At 37.9% G+C, this 17,353-nt stretch overlaps 1 protein-coding gene across 5 annotated transcripts in view; it reads left to right on the forward strand.

Annotated features, from left to right (window-relative positions):
- Positions 1 to 17,353, forward strand: part of SMAP1 (small ArfGAP 1) — a 90,537-nt gene that overhangs the window by 45,035 nt on the left and 28,149 nt on the right. For 3 of the 5 annotated variants that reach the window (XM_065730894.1, XM_065730897.1, XM_065730899.1), the window contains one exon: positions 957 to 1,037. In XM_065730894.1, the coding sequence (XP_065586966.1) occupies positions 957 to 1,037 (81 nt within the window). The remainder of the gene's footprint in view (positions 1 to 956; positions 1,038 to 17,353) is intronic. The other 2 variants (XM_065730895.1, XM_065730898.1) reach the window with 1 other exon arrangement.

Raw genomic sequence — 17,353 nt, forward strand, 5'->3', positions numbered from 1 at the left:
GAATGGCCTGCAGCAAGGAATTCCACAGCTTAGTTACTGCATACATAGAAAAGATTCTCCTTTTGTGTTAAATCTTGTTCTGTGCTGTCTGTGATAGCCACTTGCTGTACTGGAAGACAAGAAGTGATTGTTATCTAGATGCGTCCTCAAGGTGGTAAAAATCCATGTATTTTTGATCATCTTATTCTTTTTTCTACACCAAAATGAACTTGTGTATCTGATTCTCACCTGAAAGCCTTCTGTGTTATGAAAATTCTTGATACCTTTCCCTTGAATGTTTCCTGGAATCTTTAGGAGGAACTTCTATATCTTTTGACCATTTTTTTCCCCACATATTTCTGATACACAAATTAAAGACAGTTTCTGTTTTTTACTTAGAAAGCCATGGATGCAGGGAAGGCAGTTCTGTGCCAAGAATCCTTGATACTAGTCAAAGATGACACACCTGTTTCTTTCTGTTCTTCGTGACATTTTATTGTTAGGGAGCTGCTAGTGAATTTTAAGAATGTCAAAACCAGAGTTCTTGTGGATCGTGGGAAGACTTCATAAGGTGATGCAAAGCAGCTAGATCATATGATATGGAAGAAATAAACTTCAGTGAGCTATTTTTTGAGCGTGTGGCCTTTTATCGACTGTATTCTGTGTCCAGATGTAGATAGTTTTTCTCTTCAGTTCTAAAGAAAAAAGCAACACTGGTATGTTTTTCTTTCTGCTTGCAAGCAGAAATGCAGGTGAGAGGACAAAATGTTATTTTCTTAGATTTGCAAAATAATATATTATTTTTAGTAGTACTATTTGAGCAAAATAGATTACCTGCACTGATTGCAGAAGTGGAAGCATGAGCTCTGAATTAAAAGAGGCTAGCGGAAGATCTTTCTTCTGTGTGACTGGATGTTCAGCATGTTTGCAAATGCACTGTTGAGTATTAGCAAATGTATTATTTTTTTTTTCCTCAGAAGGAAAAAGAAAAAAAGAAAGAAGAGAAAAAGAGAGAGAGAGAAGCAGAAAAAACATCAAAACAAGTAGCAGTTGAAAAGGTAAGAATATGATATTTTCTCTGTTACTTAAAAATGTAGTGTTGAGCATGTTCAAGGATTTAAAAAATGAATGTTGTAGTTGTGGGGAAAGTGAAACACACACAATCCGGGTAATCCACACTAATGGGTTACGTATTACGTGTGCTGTTATTTCTGCAAAAAAGTTTGCAGGAGGGTGAGTTTGGATTTGTTAAAATCTTAACTCAGATGATGAAGGTTGTTAAAAGGTACCATTACCATTCTTACATAGGAAAATGTTTAGCTCTACTGAGTGCTATATGATCATTTATTGATATCTTTCTTAAATGAATTCATTTTAAAAATAAGTGTGTAATCAGTAGAACTGAATTGATAGCTCCTGTCTAGGTAACTTGGAAATACTCAACTAGAGCGTGTCACAAAATGTGACAGGCAAACCAGCTTAGGTTGCTTCTTTAAGCTGCTATATTAAAGTATAACAAGCAGCTTTAGCAGTGTAGGAGCATTTAAAATTTCATGTATACTGATCTACACTGCTTGTGGAGTTAATATTAAAGAGAAATGGAACAGATAATTTAAGTTTTAAATAGAGTAGTTCTGAGACAGATGTCCTCTTGCCAATTAGATGACTCCAATTATGTTCTTGTCTCCAAGTGTGTTCTTATCTGCATCGTAGTCCACAAAATCATTGGAATCTCCATCTGTCAGTTAATTCCTCAATAGTGTTGTGTTACAATTATGAAAAATATTGAATATTCATGCCTTTTGATTGCAGATGTATCTCCAGTACAGTTTTCAAATTTCAGTTTTATTTTGCATAATAAAGATACAAAAATATATTCATATGTGAATGGGGAAAAATAACCCTCCCCAGTACAAGTTTTTTGTTTGTTTCTATGTTTGTTTTTGGCTTTTTTTTTTTTTTGGAAAGCTGTTCTGGAATTAAAAACCAGCACTGTGGTTACAGTTCGAGTTGCTTCAATAACCTAGTGGAAAACAATATCCTTATACGTGTGGTAGGAGGTCAAAGCATCTTTGTTGGTGGTTAGATAAATATTTAAGCCCTTGATTGTTGAAGCTCTGCAAGGGCATGGGTCTTTTACATCTTATCAATTTAAGTCTTGTGATTGAAATAATAAAATATAATCATATTGCCTAAAAATGTTGTAGTTTGTAAAGCTCAGAAATATGCCATTTTCTGGGAGGAGTGAGGAGTTTTTATTGCACGGGTGACTCAGTCTTGTCACATGGCTAGCACAACCTGAGTGAGAAGGGACTGCAGTGCATCATTACAGCTGAGGAGCTACCCTAATGCCTGATATAAAGCCCACATCAAATGCCTCTGATTAGACTTGCAATTGAAATGTAATGCCAGTTAAATGACTGAGCAATAAAGTGTTTTCATTTTACATGCTTGTATTACAAAATGTGGAATTCTGTAAATATGTCTGCCCTAAATCACATTATTGTTGTAACAGCTGGAAAATGTTTGAGCATGCAGCACATTTTATTTCATTATTAATACATCAGCACTGATTGCTCAAGTGAAACTTGTCTATGTGTCATCTTTTTAATTTAATATTTTATGTAAGATAGGGCTTTTCAAGGCTTTTAAGGATCACTGAAAATACACTACTTTTAGACACCACATGTAAGTTTTTAAATCAGTCACTTTCTAGAATCCAAGCAAGACCTACATTAAATTTTTGTGTTTCCATTGGAAAGTACTGGTGGGATAGAGAGTCAGAAGGTTTTAGTTACGCTTATGGAGTTTACGTTGATTCTTTTTTGTTGCAGTTCTGCTTCAGAAGATTACATACGATGATACTTCATAGTTTGAGTAATAGTGGACTTACGTCCTGTTAAAGACTGTCTGTAGGGTATCTTGAGTATCACTTCTTGAATCAGTAGGGGCATTCTGGCATCTTGACCACAGTATCATATTCCCAGCACCTCAACAAGGAACTTCTTCAAGAAGGAAGTAGTATTTAAGGATTATTCATATGTGAAGTCACTGATCACCTTCATGAAGGCATAGTATATCACCAGTGTAGATATTCCAGGCTTGGAAAGTTACTGAATTAAAGATATGTAATCAAGAATTTGTCAGTTTAAAAGGAATTTTGCTAAGATAATTCAGTCAGTGTTTAGGCCGTCCTGCAGAAGAATCAATGAAGATGGAAAAGAAAAGCAGGCTTTAAACTAGCAAGAAGTTTAAAGTGAAGCTATATGAATCTACAGATAACTTTAGCAGTCGTGAATGAGGCTTAAGTTCCTGGTGTCTTGTTTTATATCTTATTCTGAGCTGGTTAGCTTTTGAAACAGGAGAAAGAAAAAGTATCTTAAAAAACCCAACAACAAAATGTTTACATTCAGTACTTAAATTGTAGTCTTTACTTCAGAGAACCTACTAATCTACACCTGCGTTTGCCTAAGAGCCTTTTACTGGTGACTGGATGATCTTTAACCTTTAACCTGTTTAGCCCTGGTTTTTTTTGCATTTTCAAAGCTTATAGTGTGTGTTTCGTAAAGTGCATTATTCCAACGTTGTGTTAACATGTCAGGTCATTATAGTGTAAGTCTTTGGCTAGCATGCTTTTATAAGTGAAAATGACAGAAGAGTATCACAGAATTGTAGAGATTGGAAGAGACCTCTGGAGATAGAATCCAGCCCCCTGCCAAAGCAGCTCCCTAGCCCAGGTAGCACAGGTAGGCGTCCAGGTGGGTCTGGAACGTCTCCAGAGAAGGAGACTCCACCACCTCTCTGTGCAGCTGTGCCACTGCTCCGTCACTGCACTGGGAAGAAGTTCCCACACACATTTGTGCAGAACTTCCTATGCTTCAGTTTGTGGCCATTTCCCCTTGTCCCATTACCATGCACTGCAGAGTCCAGTCCTTTGTTTTCTACACCTTAGATATTTATAGATGTGAATCAAATACCCTCTGAGTCTTCTTTTTTTTGAGGTTGAACAGACCCAGGTCTCTCAGTCTCTCCTCATGAGAGAGGTATTCCGCATCCTTTATCATCTTTGTAACCCTCTGCTGCACTCTTTAGAGGAGATGCCAGTCTTTTTTGTACCAGGGAGCCCAGAAGTGGACGCAGTACTCCATATTTTATTTTACTTTAATTTAATGGATTAAACGCTGAATCATCATGTCCTGAAGGCAGTTTCCATGGGAATCAGTTTTCAGCAAAGTTCTCATTGGAGACATCAATTTCAGATGCAGAGTAGAGTTTCTGCAAGATCCAGGCAAAATCTACTGTGGAACAGTGAGTAGCAAGAATACTTGCTCGGTCTCAAGTTTTCAGAGGTGTTTCGCTTTCTGTGATAAAATTACTGGGTAATTTGTATTACAACAATATCAACTACAGATTGATTGTCAGATACAGTGATCAGTGTTTTATTGGGAGTAGCCAGAAGTGATCTATGGGGGAGATAGACAAGGGGAAACGGCCATAAACTGGAGTAGGGAGTTTCTCACCAGTATGCAAAAGAATTTCTTCATGGGGAGGGTGATGGAGTCCTGGAACTGCCCAGAGAATTTGTGGAGTCCTCTTCTATGGAGAGATTCAAGACCCACCTGGACACCTACCTGTGCAACCTGTTGTAGGGAGCTGCTTTGGCAGGGGGTTTAGATTAGATGATCTCCAGAGGTCCCTTCCAACCCCTACAATTCTGTAATCCTGTAACAGTATGATTTTCCACATCAAATCCTGCAGTGTTCTAAAAAAAAAAAAAAATAAGTGTTATTGCCAACCTACTGGTGGTTATAATGGTTTTTTTTGTTTGTTTGTTTGTTTTTTCCTATTTGAGGCCTTGCAGACTTTTATTAGGGGATAGCAATGTTGTCAACTTTCCTGTTATTAGTTGTAGCTACTGGTGCTTTGTAAAGCATGTTCCAGGGGTCTGATATGTTTTTCTTGTTGGTAATAAGCTGACAGTGGTCAGATAAGACTGGGAGTTAGCTTTCCTACTGTGTAAGTGCTAATTGATCCTGAAGTACTGTACAGTAGCATCATTTATCAACTGAGATCTAACTATTCCTACATACGTACAGCAAATCTCTTGTATCCATTAGATAACAAAATTTGTACTGAAGATTTCATTGATTCACTAAGATTTTGTACCATTACAAGATGACCTGTAGGAGTTGCCATAATATAACCAACTACCAGTACAAACCATGGAGCATTCAGTGTCAACACACTTCAGTTTTTCCTGGAAAACTGTATAATAATTGGTACACTAGATGTTAAGCAGACATAGGATTATGTGTTAACCTATCGTGTCAGGAAACTAGAAATTTAGCTTTCACTTTAGAATTTCTACTAAGGGCTGAATATTTATAATAGGGTTGGTATAGTAATCTGTCAGGATTCAAATTCACATTTAAAATTACAGCAAAATAACCAGCAAAATGAATGCATTTATTCCCTTGGCTATCAGAACTGCAGACTGTGGGGGTTTATTGCCTCTGTAAGGTCACCTTCACAAAGGTTTGAAAAACTGAATTTCTTGAGAAACTCTTACAGTTAAAATACAATTCTTAGTGCCCTTAGGGAAGATGAAAGTGAAGTGTGGGTGAACAGGAGTCTGTTTACACTTAAGCATTTTTTACTTGAAGATGGCACCTTCCAAGAACAAATCATCTTTATTTTTAATTAAATATTTTCACATTTTAATCTAGTAATTGAGAGCTAGAGCCTCTAGAGCACAGAAGACTCTTATGTAAGTTTAAAATAGGAAATTACAGGCTTAAGAGAACTTCATGTCTCCTGTAACTAATGACAGATCATATTATTAATCTAGGAAGATGAGTGCTGCTTTTCCAGCACTCTCATTTAACAAATTCAGATCACGATTTTAGATGAAAGTAGAAGGGAAGTAATCATTCTGTATAAGGATGGACAAAGAACTGGAGCACGAGGAATAAAGCTCTTGAACTAACATTTGTAAGAAATGGGGAAATAAATCTCCAATTTTGTATGAAATATGCAAATTTTCTCAAAGAACGCAGTAGATAACTGCCTAGTAAGCAGGAGATATTGTATCCCCTTTTCCTTTCCTTCACTGCTGACTTGATCCTGCTCCAAATAAGTAAGACAATACTATAAGGATAAAAGTAGAATTACATGCCACATTACTCGCAGTATTAAGTAACTCATGTTTTCAAGGTCTTCCTGAATGGTCTTCTGGCACTCATCAACCTTCAGTTTCAGGTCTTTCATTAGCATACATTCTGAAGTTGGCAGGGATCAAACTCTAGCATCTCCAGCACACCAGCAGCACTCTCACTCAGTGAGAGCCCTTGTCTCAGAGAAACACAGGGTAACTTCCACAATTGCAGATCTTGTTTTCTTTTCTTCTTATCCTTACCTTTACAGTTAATTTGAGAAAAGATTGCAAGAAAACTTCTGGAGCAATTACTAGACAGATTTTTACAACATCATAGATTCATAGAGTCGTAGATACATTAGGTTGGAAAGGACCTACAAGATCATCTAGTCCAACCATCCTCCTATCACTATCTCTACCCAACTACTAAATTAAGTCCTTTAGCACCTCATCTAAACGCTTCTTGAACAGCGCTAGGGATGGTGCCTCAACCACCTCCCTAGGCAGGCCATTCCAGTGCCTGACCACTCTTTCAGAGAAAAAATGTTTCCTCAAATCTAATCTAAATCTTCCCCGAAGAACTGGCTCAAAACTGGCTCCAGAAAATTGGAACCAAAGGCCGGGTTGTTTGCAATCACCAGAAATACCAGTTTTAGCAAAAATATGTTGAGTTGTGAAAATAAACAAGTGGGACCACTCATGTGCTTCATAATGCTTAAGGGCCAACAGCAGGACAGCAGGAGTAGTAACAAAAGAGAGCCTGTCCTGCATTGAAGGCAGGTTTTAGATCTTTTGCATACACAATTGCAACTAAGATTTTAAATTTGCTATTAAAAAAAAAACAACCTAAAATCTGATGCTTATAACCAGTTTAGGAGGAAGGGGAGTCTATAGTATGCTGCCTCCTATCTATTTCATTGACGATTACATGAAAATTTTTAATTTCTTGGCAAGAAAAAAAGGATAAAATTTCAACAACCGTCTTTTAAGATTCATCAACCTGCCAACCCTTTCATCAACTGCTAAGTAGCTTCTCTTTCTTGTTAGTCCTTGGCATAGTTGAGGTTGGTGAACTTTCCCAAATCAAACATGATTTTCTGTGTTGCTGCTGAGGCTGACTGAACTGGTTCTTCGTTCAAGAGCAAAGTAAAACACTGAACTCCTATTTATTTCTAGTATTTCTACTGAGAAAGACCTTTTACTCCTCAGGAAATTGAATGTGCTCAATTTACAGTCATTTGGCAACTTTAAATAGAATACGTAGCCTACATATTCTCCTGGTGGGTAAGGGAGCTAGCAAAGCCTGACAGTAGTTTTTGGAATTCAGACTTAAAACTGTTCATTCCTTTTGTGTAGTGTCTGCTCCTAGCACAAAGGAGTACTTCAGGTAAGTTGCTTCCTGCAGCATGCACCCCATCCATCTTCTGCCAGTTTTTTACTGAAGACAAGATGCAGTCTGGTCATTAAAGCTGCACAGTATGTCTTAGTTTCAGCTGTGATGGAATTGTTTTCTTCAGAGCGTCTGGTATGATGCTGTGTTCTGGTTCTAGGAGAAAAACAGTGTTGATAACACACCAGTGTTTATACAAGCAGTGTTTTATAGAGTGAAGGGCCCAAGGGAATGAGAACAGCTGACTTAAACTGACCAAAGGGATATTCCATACATTATGATATTATATGAAAGAAATTTTGAATGAGATGGGAGTGTAAATTGTTCTCCTGCACTGCTCAGGGGGCTTGCTGGGTGTCAGTTGAGAAGTGGTGAGCATTTACTTCTCTTGAAGAAGTAGGGGGGGAGAAAATTCACATGCCTAAAATGTTTGTGTGTGGCAGGATTCAACTTTTATAGCTTTAGTTGTTAAACATAAGAAATCTGAGTGCCAGCAATCCAGAATTAAGCCAGAACAGAAAACCATCCTCAAAAAACTTGACATGTATTTCTGAATAGAAAATTATAAAGTAGAAAACTATAAAGTTCAGATGAGTCCAAAGCACTTAATGCTTTGGAAGTGTTTTCATTCAGCACTGTATAGCTTTTTATGGTGTTTATCTTGGGGACTTTGCATCAGTTGGAGACTTTGATAATTCATTCTGATGGTTTCACTGTAAAAATACTGCATTTTAAGGGTTGTTATTACCATGAAACTACATCTCCACTTAATTTAAAAAAAGGACTCTACCAATACAGTTTTTTGTTGTATTTGGAGAGTAAAGTTAAATGGTCAGGATATAAAGAGCAGGCTGTTACTATCTTCACAAACTGTTTGTGCTTTTGCAAACTAATTTTGACATTCAAAGTTAAGATTTTTCTTTTGAACATATCAAGATGATGGATGTTGTTAAAGGAGTGCAGCAGTTAACTTGATTAACTAAAGTACTCGGTGACACTGTAAGTTGAATTTGTTTTATTATATTGCATCTTGAATTTGAAACTGGCTCTTGTTTATGTATGGAGTTGATTTAAGTGACAGGAATGGGTTAGTTGGAGGTTATCTTCCAGTAGCCGTATATCAAAGGCTGTTTTTCATCCTCAACTATGGACTAAATTGCCAGTTTGAACTCAGTGATAACAATGATGTGCTGACTCTGTCCAGTTACCTGCTTGCACCAGATGGCCAGTGTTATGGAGGTACTGACATCAATTTATTTGCCCTTTTAGAAAGTACCAGCAAAGACCTCAAGTAGAAGTGGGAACATGTTATATTAGCAACTTTTCCCATTCCTGTAGACAAAACAGTGTCAAATGTTCATTTACCGAAGGTGAAGAAATTGCTTTTGTTTCTTTGTTTTTTCCCCTCTGCCCCCAAAGACAAGTAAAACTCCCACAGAACTCAGCCTGTCTGGGCAATTGAGGTGAAAGGAATATTAGTCCCTATTGTCTGGAAGAGTGAAAACTGTTTAAAATTTGCCGTACACTTAAGTGCCAGTTTGATGGAAGTGGTATTCTTACAGTCTGAAAGTAAATACCTAAGTGTAAGTTGACCCAGCAAACATAGACCTGAATTATCATTTAAACATTTAGAATATCTGTGGAGTAATTCTGTATTTCCTTGATTATGTTATGATTGATGAGACCTGCTAAATCACATGGATTCATGTGCATATTCTCCTAAGCCTGTAAGCATAATTTTGTCTTCCCGAGTGATTTTATTTTTAATGTTTTTTTCTTATAATCTTACATAAAATGGTATAAAAAATTGATGTTAATATATAATTGAGTATTTGCTAGAGGAACACAAAAATAAGTTTTTCACTGTGGTTGCATCCATAGTCTTATTTATAAACTCGGTCCTTGTTTGCATAAATTAATGGAAAGTAGATTTGAGTTAAAGCTCAGTGTTCAGAATACCTGATGAAATATAGGACGGTCTGTTTCCCTGCCCCTTACCTCCACCAAGGGTGTATTCAGGCTTGTTCTCATCATTTGCTTCTTATGGACTTATGCAGCCTGGTTTTCTGTTTCTAATCTTACCTTTTCTGTGTTTTGGAAGAGACCAGATTATTTTTGAGGTTTTGCCCTATGCCCTTCTACAGATTAGCATAAGAAATGAGATTCTCCTTCCCAAAGCTGTGTAATTCATTCTTTGTGCAGGTAACAAAGGATTCCTTGTGTTTAATGGTTTCTTTGAAACCTCTAATCTCATGAAAGTAATCTGCCATGGATCTTATTACCTATTAGAGCTGTAGACAAAGACATTAGGAAATAAATATTGCAGGTAGAAGTAATAGAAAGAAAACCTTATTTGCCAGGTGAGAGGAAAAAGGATATTTATCTTTTTAGTTTCAGAAAAAGAGTAAACCCATATGAACAGTATCACATTTTTCTTCCTCAGTCTAGTGTGCATTCTCTGTATCTGCTTGATTCTATCAACTCTGCTCTGTGGCAGAACATTATTTTCAAGTTTGTTTTTTATTAATTTTAAATAAATGGACTGCTTTCATTAAACTTGACTTTTCAAGTTATAGATGATCCTCAGTTACTTTTTTTCCTCTGTACAGAGTTAAATCCTAAATCAGACCTGGTTTTTGAGTTGGTAATACCTACTAACAAATGGTATTTTCAGATTTATCCTGCTTACACGTGATAAGAATCAGCTTCTTCCCATATGACTTTGAGAAAATCAGGACGGCAACTCCTGCAGAGATCCCAGAATAAGTTATGCTGTAGCTTTCATTTTTATGCCTCAATTTAAAATGTCAGTATCCATGCTCATGTACATTAGTTCTGCTTTTAGTTTGATGATCTGATTTGATTCCTACAAATATATGTAGAAACGTATTTAATAAAAAGAAAAGTGGGCACACTTTAATTGGTTTGAACTACTAAATCAGCTTTATTCACAGATGGACGCTGTATTAAATACACCAATATGACCAAGGCTTGAGTATTTTGAGGCTTTTGGAACTATAGGAGCATGCATGATTGAAAGTGCATATATGTGATCTCATATAAAACATTTTATAAAAATTGCAGCACTAGTTAGATTGTGCACAATCAATGAAATGTGCGAGAACAAATTTGTATGATATCTTTACAGAAGTGGTACCGACATATGGAGTTGAATATAAAGAGGGATGCAGAGTGGATTAGATGTAATGTTGAGAACAGGAACAAGAAATTTAAATAGCGTTGCTCAAAGTAATAATCTTGCCACGTTTTGAATAGCATAACATGCTTCCTTTTTTTCTTAACATAATTGCAAGTATTGGATCAGGAACAAAGCAGTCAGGGGTCTTGGTGCATTCCCTTTCATTTTACCATGGTTAGGCTAGTGCGTGCCTAACCCCCCCAGGAGAGGTACCCCACTTCAGTGTGTGAGCATCAAGGTACAGCAGCTGGATAGCAGGAGGAAGTGTCAGATGTGCAAATGGCAAGATGGTAACTTCGTTTTTCATGAAAAATAATTTAGATGCTACAGGGAATAGCAAAATCTCCAACATCAGTTTAAGCTCTTAGTAATTTTTTTTTTAAAAAAGAGAATGTTTAACAGCTTTCAAGTTAACACTGCCATGAAATTTTCAGTGTCTTCCAGTTTAAATTAACAACTGACATAGATATTGATTCTGTTCTTTTTTATTAGAAGAGTTATAGTATTTAGAATGTTGAATTCAGTGCGTTTTGATAGTTGCTTGTGGCAGTAGAACAAGGTATAAAAATCCTTACTGCTCTGATGTTAATCCTATTATCTAATTATCTTTTCACAGTCTTTTTTGATTGTGAAATCCTCAATGGAGGATACCACTCTAACTTTGGTAGAGATATAAGCAGGGCAAGGTAGAGACAGGGGTTTTTAATGCAGTTTGAAGGAACTGGAGAAGTTTCTCTCTAGGAAATTTTGCAAGATGCATGGTTCAAGTCACCCATTACCTAGTTGTTCAGATATCTGATGTCTGTTTAATGCTGAGTTCCTTGTATGTTAATCGACACTGTTAACCCATCTGCAGTCAGTTGCCTCCCATCTCTGTTAACAAAAGGATTTCACAAAAGGATTACAGATGGATAAATTCCATCTGTCTTACCTGAAATTTTTCCTTTATAAATAGGCACTACAGCTAGAAAATGGGACTGTTCTGCAGTTGGTCCTCATGCTGGTTGTGAGTGTACTGTTGCAGAATAAATCTCTGCCATCTCAGTTGTTCTGCAAGTGTATTTCTCAGCTTGAGGGTATTGTAATTTGTGTTAGCAGCAGAGTTGTCTACTGGGCAAATAGTGTGTTTTACGCTGTGTAGTAGCATGGGTAACTTATGCTCAAGATAGCATGTGGATTTAGTCTTATATATATATATAAATCCACAGTTTACACAGTAAGTACATAACAAACTATCAGACAAGTAGAGTAAGAGGTTTGTGCCAGTCTTTGGAAAGAGTCAGGTCAGAGGAGCCTATGGGTCAGCAAATGGAGAGGTCACAATCTAGAAGCCACTTACGCAAAGGCAGGACATGTGTGACCAGCCACTGGAGGCACCCACAGTGTGCTCACGTATGACCAGCTAGCACATCGTGAGCTGAATTAGCCAGTGAGTAGGGTACCAGCATCTCAGCCCTGAGCTGGAGACTACCTGTGGGTGTGGGATCTTGATGTTCTTCTTCTGGATACATTTTCAAAACATAATGTGGTGCCACATGGTTGAGAATGAGCTAAGGAACTGGAGCTCGTATAACTCTATTACTGTAATATGGTCCAGGCTACTTAGCTCAGTGTATAGGAGAAATACTGTTTTATGAACTTAGCTGATGTGATTCTAAAACTGAAGACATACTTAAGAGAGCTCTGCAGAAATACAAATCACGTGTACTGCATTTCACAGCTTGCAAATTGAGCTGTGTTAGAATGCATCCACTTTAATCTGATTTAGGGATGTTGTAATGGGATGCTGCATGAGCCACAGCTTTAAGATGGAAATGTCTAGATTTTCACCTCTAAAATGACTTCTCTAAGATTTAAAAAAACAGGCTTTATTGGATTAGAAGTAGAATACTTTGGTTTTATCTGATCAATTTTCATGACCAGATAAGACAAAATAGGAAAAGGGTCAATAAACAGCTTTTCACTGTACCTTTTGTGTCCTTGTAAGTGGGTCCTTGTTTCTAGATTCAAATGCAGTCACTTTAACAAGTCACAGCTGCAGCAAGCTCTGCTCAAATCCTTACCTCCAGAATCTGTAGCAAATTCTGTCACCTCTTGCCATCTGTAGCTTAGCTCCAGGTTCCTGCTTCTTGGTGTGACCGTTACCCAGTGAACATATGCAGTCTTTTGATGCTCTCCTTCAAGTGGCAAGCTCTTAAGAGAAAGAACTCATCCCCTTATTTCAGACACTGTTGTATATTTGTATATGGTATGGGGTATCCCTGCGATCCATTTGGGTCCTGGTTCTGTTCCTTCCCAGCTCCCTGTGCTCGCTCAGCTCCTTGATGGCCGGACCTGAAAATTACCTGACTTAGTGTCAGCACTGCTCTGCAACAACTGAAAATTGGTGTTGCCAACATTGTTTTCATCAAAAACTCAAAAACACAGCACCGTACCAGCTACTATGAAGAAAATTATCTTGGCCAATACCAGGGCAGGTGCTGTGCCTTAACTGAACATTTAATGAAATCCAAATACTTCAGTATTTAGAGTGAAAGTTTAGACTGAGGAGCCCTTAAAAATGTTTTCCTTTAGAAATGTTTGAACTAAACGGCCTTCATGTGTAAAGATTCCTATTAAAAAAATAATTGATTCCGTATTGTTGGTTTGTTTGATATGAATGGCCTAATTCACATACATCAGTATGAGCAGCTCAATGTCAAAGAGTGATTCATTAGAATAACTGCAGTAGACTCTTAAATAATAAATGTATTTTTTCCCCTAGTGTTAGCAGTTTGTTTGAGGCAATTCTAGCTTAAATAGGAGTTGCAGCTTTTTTTTTTTTTTTTTTGTGGATGTGCAGTGTTTTTTGACTTGATTAGAAATGCATCAGATTTTGCACGCTGAGGTATTGTAATCTGTACAACCTCATAGTGAAATCACTGTTGGCTGTCTTGTGGTTCAGTACCGTATGCTTGTTTTCTGGCTCTTTTTGCAATGTAGGTGAAATGGAAGTTGATCATTTGCTAAAAGTATCTTGAGTTTTAAAGAGTCAGCCTGCTGATTTTCTTTACATTTAGTGAAAAGTTTGAGGAAAGTACTAATATCTTATAGGAAGGTAAGCAGAACAACACATTTTATCTCTAACTTGATTTAAATTTAATACTGTGGAAGAATTAGTTTTTATTTATTTACCTGTCAGGTATAAAAGCTGTGAAATGTTCTCTGAAAATTCTAAAACACCTGTGAATAATGCTTTAAATAGATACTGGCTAAACTAACGTATGTAGTAAAAGTATATAAGCTGTCAGGAAAAATCATATCTATAGACCTACTGCAATCTTACAGTAAATGACTAACATTATTTTCTCATATGGGAATTCTCCAGTGTTTATGCTGCCCTCAAAAGTTTTATTGCAAGCAGGTAATGAAGAGGGAAGGAATCCAATTACTTTATGCACAACGCATGAAGTCCCTACCTAATAAAGAGCAGAGAAGGACTTCTGTTCAGTAAGCACGGAAGCATCTGTAAGCTCTAGTGAGTAAACTGGAAATTGCTTTTAAGTAGGTTAGGAATGATTTTCACTACTTTATTTGATGGATCTTCTAGCTTTCATAAAGTTTCTTGGAGCTACAGTAGGGTATAGAAATAAATGCTCGAGTAGGTCTGATGTGTATGAAACAGACTAAATTATGGATTCATGTGAATTTTTCATTCAAGTATGAAATTGAGGAAAATGTTCAGAGAGGCATTTTTTCTGTATAATATTTCAGTATGAAAATAGGAGCAGATAACTGGATTGGACAGCTGATGGAACAGATCTTTGACAGTGATCAATTACTTGCTTCAGAGTAGGAGAGAGAGATTCGTGATAGTAACTTACAGATGCTCTTACTTGAAACTTTCTACTCGAGAGCTACTAGTCATGTGGCTTATGCCTTGCACCACGTATGCTACTCCTCCTAATACTTCACAGCTAATGCAAGCAAGAATATGGTAAACAGAATCACAGAATTGCATGTGTTGAAAGGGACTGTAAGAGATCGAGTCCAACCCTTACATTAATCTGAAGTGCTGTTGTTGAAATCTCCTCAATTGTTTATGTGAATATCTTACAGTAGTGAATTAGCAGAAGTTTCACTTTAAGTATTTTGTTTTATGATTCTCTTGGACATCGTTTGCCTTCTAGAACTGTTGAACCCTTAGTTTGTACATAGTCAGATAATTGGCATAAAGTTAAAGAAGCAGAAATTTGGCACTTGAATTAGCTAGTGTTATTCTTTTGTCCCAGAGTCACTCTTTACAATGAAAAATTAACCACAGTGAGTGCTGACACTTCTGAACCTACCCTTAGCAAGCAAGTTGGATTCATCTTTGTCATTTCCTGTGCAAAGTGTCCCCAGATGCCGCTGTCAGAGGAGGGTTATCTGTTAGGTGGGATGGTGGAGACAAGTGTCTCATAAATGTAGAGCTCAGGCTGGCCCATAGACTCTGGAGTGCATGGTCATATTTGAAAATGTTCTGAAAGGACTGCAGCATGTGAGTAGTGTTCTTAAATCACCTCATGAGCTTGGATTAATTTCCTGCTTTATTACAATAATGACTAAAAAGGAGAGAATGAGGATAACTGAAGACTATGGAATTGCTGCTGAAAATTAAGTAGTTTTCCTCAGATTTTAACTATTAATGCAGGGCCTCCCATTGTCTGTATGTCCAGCTTGCCATTTTCTGCTCCTCTACTTGTCTGCTATATTTTGTAGCCAGGTGTGTGTGGGCACTGTGCTGAAGAGTCAGTGAAGCACAAGCTGTTTTTTGCAGAAGGGGAGTGTGGGTAACACCAGCGACAGACCTCATAGAATCCTCTTATGCATGTGAATTTAGTTAAATGTGTGACTTTCAGTCATGGTGGCCTTGACCTTCCTTTTTGTCGTGCCCATGAGATAACTCTTTCCCTTGTAGACAACATCACATGTGTTGTTCCATAATCTTTGTGCAGAGGAAGGAACAGGATTAACTTGGCAATGTTTCATTATTTCTCTTTTCTCTGATGAGACAATGAATTATTCATTCAGCGGTTATCTTCAAAAATAGCTGGCTGAACAAAATCTGATGAAACATCTGACTGGGACGCTGGACTCTCTACATCATGCAGCTTATGCTTCAGGCATTGCAGACTTGCTTTGTAAGACTGTGGATGAAAGCATGGCTACCCATTCCAGGGAGTAGAAGTGGACTTCTAGATGAGTCTGCTGCAAAGCTGTAATGCTCTGATTCAGGGATTTAAGGCTTGTGTATACTGAGCTTCAATGGGAAAACAAAACTTGAGAATTCACTGTGAGTTGTAGGGTAAGTTCCATAAGGAGGTGATTTATGTGACCAAATTGTTCCTTGTATTTGCTTGGCAAAGACTACAGCGTGTTAGAGACAGGGAAGATTAGATAGTTACCACCCTGTGCTCATGGGGTGAAACTCAAAAACAGAACATCATATGGTATGGAGTACTATTTCAGTAAGCTGTCCCATGTGTATCCTATCCTCTCTTAGCATCTTGTCCACCTCAAACGAAATTGCTGGATGAGCAAAATGGTAAAAAAGATCAGCCTTGAGACTACACAAGTACTGCTCACCAGTGGTCAGAAGCATTGGTATCTTACTGACACTGTTCCAGTCCACACAGCACCTCTATTAAGAAAGTTAACTTAATCTCACCCAGAAGTGTGCAAGCATTGTTATTAAAATACATGGTATGAAGTCAGTTTCAGTTGACTTGGTGGCTAATAGCTCAATGTCTGGATGGAGATCAGTGACAAGTGGTGTCCTCCAAGGATCTGTTTTGGGGCTGACACTCCTTAATATCTTAATCGGTGACATTGACAGTGCAGTCGAGTGTACTTCCAAGTTTGCTGATCACACTAAGATGTGTGGTGAGGTTGACACACCAGAGGGTCTTACACAGGTTTGAACAGCAGGCTCAGGTGAACCTCATTAGGTCCAACAAATCCAAATGCAAGATCTTGTACCTGGGTCAAGGCAACCCTCATTGGCAACATAAGCTGAAAGATGAAATATCTGAGCACAGCCCTGTTGAAAAAGATATGAAGGTATTGGTGGATGGGAAGCTGGGCATGAGCCAGAAATGTGCTGTTGCAGCCCAGAAAGCCAGCTGTGTCATGGGCTGCATCAAAAGAAACGTGTCCAGCAGGTCAAGGGAGGTGATCCTGTCCCTCTACTCTGCACTGGTAAGGGCTCACTTGGAGTACTACATCCAGATATGGAGTCCTCAGTACACAAGAGACATAGGCCTGTTGGAGCATGCCCAGAAGAGGGCCACAAAAATAATCGGTAGAACACCTCCCCTACAAGGATGGGCTGCAACAGCTGGGGCTGTTGAGCCTGGAGAAAAGAAGGCTCCATGACGATGCCATAGAAGCTTTTGGGTATCTAAAGGGGAGCTACAGGAAAGAAGGGGACAGAATTTTTAGCAGTGATGACAGAACAGGGGGAAATGGTTTCAAGCCCTGGGTAACCTGATGTAGCTGTGGATGTTCCCTGTTTATTGCAGGGGAGTTGGACTCGATGTCCTTCAGGAGGTCCCTTCTTACTCTAAGGATTCTATGATTCAGTTCTCTTGTTCTTGGCAAAGATACATTC

This window comes from Cyrtonyx montezumae, unplaced genomic scaffold, assembly GCF_038088225.1.
Source record: "Cyrtonyx montezumae isolate F1298 unplaced genomic scaffold, pur_monq_1.0 scaffold_13, whole genome shotgun sequence".
In the NCBI taxonomy this organism is placed as follows: Eukaryota; Metazoa; Chordata; class Aves; order Galliformes; family Odontophoridae; genus Cyrtonyx; species Cyrtonyx montezumae.